General features: G+C 31.2%; 1 protein-coding gene across 3 annotated transcripts in view; it reads right to left on the bottom strand.

The window, feature by feature from the left end:
• Positions 1-2,515: 2,515 nt before the first annotated feature.
• LOC117110920 (sugar transporter SWEET1-like) overlaps positions 2,516-9,505 on the bottom strand; it is a 125,044-nt gene continuing 118,054 nt past the window's right edge. For all 3 annotated transcript variants that reach the window (XM_033253764.1, XM_033253765.1, XM_033253766.1), the window contains exon 7: positions 2,516-4,979. In XM_033253764.1, the coding sequence (XP_033109655.1) occupies positions 4,899-4,979 (81 nt within the window). In that variant the 3' untranslated portion in view covers positions 2,516-4,898. The remainder of the gene's footprint in view (positions 4,980-9,505) is intronic.

Here is a 9,505-nt window from a genome sequence, read left to right as displayed (position 1 = left end):
ATACAGACTTAGGCCTAGTCATATATAAAATATAAATTTCTGTGGCATGTTTGTAGTATCTAAAAAGAGTGTCAATATCCCAATTACTACTTTAAAATAAGATGTGCAAACTCGCAAACACATTTCCAATGCATTTTATTTAAACTTCAAATTCCACGTGTCTTCCGTTTATATCATGGTTATTGCCTTGCACAGAGCATCATTACATTTGCCACTAGCCATATGGTAATAGATATGAAATACTTCACAAGCTAGCGCAGATGACCACAGTAATCCTTTCTATAAAACTTGCTATCATTGCATTAACTGCTAATACCAGAGTAACTTGAAATCAGAATTTGTACATCAACTATCGTGGATCACCTAGGCCTACTTTTAAAACGTTTAAGTTAAAAAAATATCATAGCTCTTCGGGTATAAGCCCATCTCCTACTATACACCCAATTTTAGATTCTAGCATTCCATCAGGCAAAAGTCCACTCAGGTATGATTTGAGCATGATTAGCATCGAATTACGGTATTCCTTTTAATCATCTACTGCAAACTTGGTTACTTGATTTCAAGATTTTCAAGCTATAAAGGCATTTGTATTTTTCATTTTTCTATTTTGCTTAACCCTTTTTTCATTTTCAATGACATACATTAACTTCATTTAAAACTGCTTATTGAATAATAGGCCTATGTTTATATTACAATGTTATTCTATTTAATTTACTTTATTTTGTATGTTGATTTGATTTTGAAATACAAATTTGAAATGAAATAAAATTAGGCATAGACCCCCCCCCCCACCTGCAAATCCTCATAATTTAAGAAGAGGGGAGGGAGAGGGGGTGTAAGGTGGGGAGGAGGGTTATACTGGAGAAAATATGGTACTCATCCAGTGGTGAAGTCTGCACCACTTTTGATTATTTGAAATTTATTTTTCCATATATTAAAATATCATCGTCTATATTCTGCAAGACATTCTACAAAACATATTTCATATACATGATTAATTGCATCTTTGTATCAGAGACATGAAATCCACAAGTTCATGTTCTGCTTTTATTATTGCATCATAAGCATCTCTTCAACAATTATAACTGTTCATTTGTGTTGCTCAAATTAAATCTTTTGTCAATATAATAAAAATTAATTTGTTTTGTTAATTTTACAAATTAAAATGTAAACATTACAATATTAACATTCAAATATTCCCTTTACTGATTAAGCCAGCATCCACTGCTAGTAAAAACAAGTGAAATATAATTGAACTATTAAGTTAGTCCAGAGTGCTACATTTTTAGTATATGTCTGTTATACGACTAACATGCCGGCAAATTCCAATTAAGTATTGACATTTAAATACATGTGAAAAAAAATTATGGAACACCATAAAACTATGAGCAATAAAACACCAACATTCAAATAAACGAAACACATTATTACACTATGTAAAATTATATAACATATAATAAATTTCTGAAAGTTGATTTACTTAATAAGAATTTAATTGGATTGGAAGCCCAAAGAGGTTCACAGAGAGTTGAAAGATAAATTATAATAAATTAATAGGCATAACATTCTATATTTGATCCTTGACCACAACAAATTACAATATTAATAAAACTTAATAACAATGATAATTATAAAGATAAAACAATTTCTTTGGTATGCAAAATGAATATATGATGTTGAAAGTTAAAGTTTGTGTAAAGTTACAAACATTTAGAGGGTCTATTACTGAAGAACTAAGTACAACAATAATATAATTGAATTTTGGGAAAACGCCGAACGTTTTACAATTGTGTAAAAAATGATAATCCAAATCAGCTTTAATGAAGCGTAGGGATATCTTCTCATACTTCCTAAGCAAACAAATTGGCAGGTCTTCCGAACTAAAATCCTTAATGATGGAACCAAACGGACGCAAATTGATGAAAAATACAACATATTTTAAGAAAAGAACTAAGGATTTAATTGTAAACATGTTTCGGGTGTTCTCTCTCACCCATCATCAGTACAAACTGAAAGGCGAAATAAACGGAAAGAAAAATCTTAACTAACTTAACTAAGAGTATTTATACAAAGAAATGAATGAATATTAATTAGTGAAAACAAACTGTTACCAATTAAGGTAACGTAACGATCGTTCTAGATAATCATATGCAAGGTGTATAAAACACCTTGCATACATTAGTGCTGTATGGTAATTGAAAAGTTGTAAGCTTAAATGTTTCAGTTGAACGTTGAGATTTGGACTGTTCCATTTAATATGTAGTGATTCTTTTATTCGTAATCTAATTTCACTGTTGTCCTGGTCAATGACGTTGAAGCAAGTGGTATTAGCTAATGTTTTGCATTTTTTATTTTCATTTAGATGTTTTAAAATTTGTGAATTTTTGTCTTTGCCAAGGTGTTCGTCAATCCTAGTACTCAAGTGTCGGCTAGTATAGCCTATATAGGTGGAATTACATCCACCACATTTGAATTTGTACACTACCATAGAGAGAGACATACCATAGAGCGAAGATTACTAGGGATTGCGTCCTTGATACTGAACATGTTTTTTATTTTTGTAGTGGTGAAAACAATGTTTAATTTCAATCCGGTGCAATGTTTAGTTACAATATTTTGTATCTTGTATTAAATATCATTAGAATATTTACCAATAAATGGAAGTTTGAAATACATGACTTTGTGAGCATCATCATTAACCTTTGATTTAGTGTAGTTAGTTACACTATTATCAATGTATTGTTTACAAATTTTATCAATGACATATGAGGGGTAACCATTTCTTAATAGTATGCCTTTTAGATTCATCAAATCATCATGGAAGCCCTTCCAACTATTATTGATTTTATAAATTCTGTCAATAAGTGTTTCGATTAGTCTCAGCTTATAAGTTTGTGGACAGAAACTACAAAATGCCAAAAGGAGACCAGTGAAAGTACTTTTTCTGAATATCGTTGTTTTAACTTTGCCATCATTTTCTTTGTATAAGAACGTCTAAAAAACTTAGTTTATTACAATTTTCATTTTCCATCGTGAAACTTATATTGGGGTGTCTGGAGTTGATAAATTCGAAAAACTCAGTGGCGTCACTTTGGTTATTAAAAACACAAAATGTATCATCCACATACCTACGATAATGTAGAAAGTGTGGACACTTGGGATCAGAGAGCCATAGTTTTTCGTTGGTTCCCATGAATAGATCCGCTAGGATAATAATATAATTATTGATAAATATAATAATAGTAAGAGAAATATTAATAATAATGATAGTAATATTACCAAGCACAAGCTTGGTGGTCCAGTGGTAGTGACACCAGGTTAGTTATCTGGAGGTAGTGGGTTTGATTACAACCCAAATCACTTAAAATTTGCTTTTGCTAGTATATGGGATCAAACTGAGTATTCAGTATGATAACACTTCAGGTAGGACAAAACATCACATTTTTCAGAGGTAAACACAGATTGGAAATAATATTATTAAAATTACTAAATAATAATAGTAACAATAACCTCAAATTTGATGCTAAAATCTGCCAGTAACCGAGTTTACAAAGTTTGACAATGTAGATCTGTTTTATTACATCATTCCTCAAAGACTAGTAAAGATCTATCTGCTGTCTGTTTAATGAATTCCACTCAGTAGACTCACAAAGATAGCTTAAATCCTGACCACGTATCTGTGAGCTCATCGTCTGATTGACAGGGATTGTAAAGAAAGCGCAAAATAAGTCCAATTTATGAGTGGCTATATTTATATGTCAGCACTTAATGCACACCATTCCTGGGAATAGATAAAGTCCCAATCCACACAACATTGCAAAGTTAAAAGAAAAATCAACAACTGGCTAAGTATTGGTTAAACAAGTTACTGCCGGAAGAAATCAAGTACTTACTGCCTGAATACACATTAAAATACAGAGATAAAAAAGTAAGTCCAAGCGAAATGAATCACTGCGTTGTAGTGAGCAGAAATTCTACCTGTCCTACTTTAAGGAATTTACTATAGATATGATAAATGTACGGAAGGTAGGGAGTATCGATCTGCAAAAATTTGGAAATAAATGCAATAAGCATGATTATATTGAATTATATAAAGTTCTCCAACAGTTGCATGTTACATGGCATAACATATCATCGCAAATCATGCTGTTGAATTCCAAGTAGGAAAAAAAATACATAAATGATAGCATGATATCTGCTAAATATGAAGCTCATGGTGCATAACAGAAATGATACTAAGAAGATACAGTGATGGACTGTAACTTCATCCAGTATCAATTTAGGGAAGGAAAAAAATATTGGAGTAGAAAGAAATGTGTAAAAAATATGATATTGTAGTGGAACTGCCGCTTGGTTGGCAAGATGCTTGCCTTCCAAATTCAACATTCCTGGTTCAAATCCAGTAGATGACTATGTTGGTGAATGTGCTTGGTGTTGGATATATCTAACTAAAAAAAGCATGGGAGAACATGAAGAATAAGAAGAGAATTTCAAGATAACTGTTAGAAGAAATGGAGAACATGGACTGATTCTTTTATGCTTATCATTGTCCATCAATCAATTGGTAAATCAATTCATTAATTGCAAACTACATAACAAATTAAAATCTAATTATCATTCATAAAATTACATTTTGAAAATCACATTATAATACATTAATGGAAGAGATAAACTGATTATTAAAACTCAACAAACCACATATTAAATTATTCAAATAATTACTTGATATAAAATATATTCATATACTCAATTATAACAATTCATTCATAAATTTCTATTTTGAAAATCCATTTAAAAATAAATTAAAGTAACAGCACAGTCAACTGGTGCATATGTTCAGAGTATTGCATAGTCTAGTACGGGTACTCTAGTGGATGGATTTACTTGTTCGCAATCTTTTAATCCAATTTCTTTGGTGGGTAAAGCAACACAAAAACAATCTGTAGCAGACTTGTGAACATTCCAGTAAAACTAGGGACCTATAAAATAAACAAAGAAAATACAGAAATCAGAGTGAGTGTCATGATAAGTAGAACAATTATTATTATCAATTTACTTGTATAGGGCACACTGCCAGAGCCTCCAGAAAATTATAGAGAAAATGAAAAGGAGAGCAATTAAGGCAATTCAAAGTCAAAAAGAAAAAGAAGAAAACTAATCAAAATGTTGGTGAAAGAGGAATGTCTTGAAATGGGACTTGGAGGAACTGACTGTCTTTTTGAGATAGAAAAAAAAAACAATTAAAAATTTAAATATTTTATTTGCTTTCTTGGTAGGTAGGCCTAATTATCTTTCATTCAGTATTCTATTTTGTTACATATATTAGCTTTTCTTTTTTGAGTCTCTTATATTTTAGCTTCTTATTAATTCAAATTGAATCTAGGAATTGCTTACTTGGTATACAGTTAAGTTGGTTTATCTTTCAATTAATTGCTCTCTTGGTAGGTAATTATCTTTTATTCAGTATTATATTTTGCTACATTTACTAGCTTTTCTTTTTAATTAGCCTCTTAAATCTTGGCTTCTTATTATTTCAAATTGAATCTAGGAATTGCTTACTTAGTATATATTTAAGTTGGTTTATCTTTTAATTAAAAATAATAAAAAATATTTTAAGACCAAATTAAAATGAATACAGTTTCCATATTCACCACATACATCTATAAATTGGCTGGTGATCAATTTTCAAAGTAAAAAAGTCTGTAAACCAGGAGATATTGAATTGTTTTGATCTGATCTCTGTCTCAATAGAAGATATTTTATCCTTTTAATTAAGCAATTCAAAGCTTTATTTGGCTGTCTGAAGTTTTTCTAGCTTTCACTATTGACAGAATATCGTTAAAGGGGAAGTAGTATTATGTAAATTCAAATTAATATAACGGTAGTTAATAGTTCACAGTCCACTCTATTTGTCTCTTCGGAAATTCAAATTGACATACAATTACTGGAGGGTTGGTAAAAGAAAAAAAAAAGAGACTCATCAAAAGTGTAAATGTTATCTTAATCTACTGTGCATCTAGATGAGTTTCCTTTGAAAATTAAACAATATCATGTTGCAAAAAAAATTAATATAAAATATATACTGTATAACAAATTTAGATGAAATCGTAAAAGTATTAATAGATATTCATACAATTTTTATTTTGAAAAATTAAATCAAGATAGTTGTTAATGAAACTTTCAATTTTGAAATTCTTAGATTCATCCACTGGTAAATTTTTTTTTTCTTTTTTTTCATTCTTCATGACAATAAAGACAAAACATGACAATCGTACATGGGAAAGAAAGCTAAACAAAAATGAAAATGAAATTGAAAAACATAACAAAACAATTATACATATGAGGCATGTTGTGGCAAAATGGCTAAGTTGTAGCAAAAATTGAAATTCAAGTTATTGGTATTTTCAGATACCTGAGTATGTGATCTTTAAAATGAGAGGTCATTCATTCATATTGAACATTTCAAGCCTAAGTTATTGGAAAGTGAAAGTACAGTACTCTTAGAGTCAAGATAAACAGGATTTTGAGTAATTGCCTTTCAAAGTTATTTGTGCATACACTGTTTAATAGAACGAACTATGAAAAATAACGTTAAATAAACAATTTGTTAAACCACTTTCAGAACTAATACTTTGGGATATGATTAATGAGACATTAAACTGTTGATCTAAAGTGAAAAACAAATTTGGGTTTTGTAGCAATTTTTTGAGCTCCCATATGTTATAGCTCATTTACTCAATACTGGACTGTGCGACAACTTAACCATTTTGCCACAACATGCCTCATATGGCCTATTAATATGAAATAACTTCACATGCTTAAGCTACCAATGTGTGATACTGAGAATATGCTTAGACAATCTATGTGGAATACTAGTAACTTGCCGAGGAAAAAAATTTAGTCAAGTAGATATTAAATCAGCTCAAATATCACCTCATTCCACTGGCTAACGCCCCCATTTTCTAAATGTGTTCCCATTAGCCCCCATGCCAATAATCCAAGATAGGCCATTGCTCTAAGCCTCAAAATATGGATATACGGTACGTCATCCATATGTCAATTCAAAAGCTGTAACCAATATCAAGTAACATGTGAAAAAATACTTAAGATTTGATCGTGGACATGATGATGACTTATCACACCCATATATGGACATGTGTTATCACACCCATATATGGACATGATATTTTATCACACCCATATATGGACATAATGTCCTATCATACCCAAATATGGACATACGAATGTCTCATCACACACATAATATGAACATGATGCTGTCTTATCACACCCATATATGGACATGATGATGACTTATCATACCCATATATGGACATGACAATGTCTTATCACAACATATGTGGACATAAGGATCAGTGCCGGATTAAGCATTGCCTGGCCTCAAGGCACATTTTGGAAATGGCCCAAAAATATTAATTGAATGGACCCCATTGAATGTGTCCGAGTTTTTTGGCCTAATAATACCGGAAAATAGAGTGTAAATAATATTGCAGTCCAACTTTTGATGGCCCATCATTTTCGCCTGGCCCACAAGGCTTGTGCCTTATTTGCCTAATGGTTAATCTGGCACTGATAAGGATGTCTTATCACACACTTATATGGACATGATTATGTCTTATTACACCCATATATGGACATGATGATATCTTATCACATGTACTTGATATCATAAAAAATATGTAACTACCTGGGTGTTCTATTATTTCTTCAAAATTTTAGGAGGGGAAACTATATGCTCTGTGACAATATCATCCCATCCCTTGGGTTTTTACAAAATGGCTCATTTCCTATCTTCAACTATAATATATCTATCCAAATTATGCACACTCTTGTCAGGCTGACTCTTGTACAACATCTCCTGGAATACCGTGTCCCAGTGCTGGTATCCTCAATAAGGGCATATTCAACGATCAAAACTCTTCAAAGTAGAGCTTCTAAGGCATACTATCCCTTTATTTATTGTCCATTTTATGAAGAAAGACTTGCACCGCTGTTTAAATTTGATTTCCTCACCATTTTATTTATTTGCAAATATCTCTACTCTATTCATTAGTTATATTTTTATTTGTTTCCATTACTCAAAGACACTGACAATTTAACATTTATCCATGCTTTCAGTTCACTAACACTAATGCCTTGAAACACACAGCTTTATTTTTTAATTAGTTTAAGATGATATTGTATATCATTTATAAAAATAATTTATTTGCATGTTTATATTATAATTTAGTGTGTGTGGATATATTATTGATATAAATTTTGAATTATTTTAATATACGTATCTTACATTTTGTGTTTTCTTGTGTTAGTTCAATGTTTGTTTCACTTCTATACCCTAAAGTGGCCTCAGTCACATGGTTATCTCATAAATTAACAGAATAAGGCGAATTCCCCCCTTCTCTGATAGTTAAAATATATATAAACATTTGGAATTACTCCTTTTTTACATCATTCAACATTCCCAGGCCACTGATAAATTCTCATTGATGTCAGTCTCTGTTTTACATGTCTCAGGAGAGAAGACAGGCTAATAATAATGATAAATGTAGCACTTGAAACCAAATGATGTTCTCAAATTTTAAGTTTAGAAAAGTCATAGGCTTCAAAATCAATTTGTCTTGATGAAATACTTGTACATTAATCTGTCAATCCAGTTTTGTGCGCATTAAGACAGTGTGTAGGCATATTGCACAGGGTGATATACAATAACAAAATTAACATTAAATTATATGCTGTATTATATCATGGCACTTCTGTGCAGTTCACAATGTCAGTCTGGTCTTTCAATCAATCAAACCTATATGATACAAGCTGTATCTATATATTTAATGACAACTTTAACAAGAGTAGAATATGATTCAGTGAAAGCACTGTATTTTTTGGGAGGACATGCACCCACCCAGGTACAGCATTGTACAGTGGATCTTCATTTCAGAAATTGTATGGGAAAAATATATTAAATTGTATTTATGAATTAAAAAAAAATATGTATGGGGTAAAATAAGTAATGGAGCCCTCGCTTAGGTGCTACTGCATGGTCGATGAAATCACATTCAAAATCACAATAATGTAATGTAAATATTCAGTAAATAGATTGATAATACTTTATAGTTATTGAATTGTGAGGAAAAATTTGTTATTGGGAGAATCATGGTGGCAGTGCGTGAGAGAGAACATGCAAAAAGCACACAAAAAAGTGATCTCAGAATCCGACTTAAGCCTTTGACCTCCCCCTGCAGCAGATGCAGGGGTGAAGACGGTGCAACTACACCCTCCCTCCCCCACCACCTATATTGTATTAAGAAAATTCATTCTTGTATTGTATTGTTGATACAGTATGAACATAGGCCTACTGTATATACTGGTTTGATTTTAAAGGTACAGTATGAGTGTAATTTCTGTGCACCTAGAGGTCCCAACCCCAACCATTTTATTTATTTATTTATTATTTATATATGTACATGTGTGTGTGTGTGTATATATA

This window comes from Anneissia japonica, unplaced genomic scaffold (assembly GCF_011630105.1).
Source record: "Anneissia japonica isolate Jap-2015-1 unplaced genomic scaffold, ASM1163010v1 scaffold277_len1293397_cov203, whole genome shotgun sequence".
Lineage (NCBI taxonomy): Eukaryota > Metazoa > Echinodermata > Crinoidea > Comatulida > Comatulidae > Anneissia > Anneissia japonica.
Note: the sequence above shows the minus strand (reverse complement) of the source record. Positions and strands in the feature narration are given on the sequence as shown.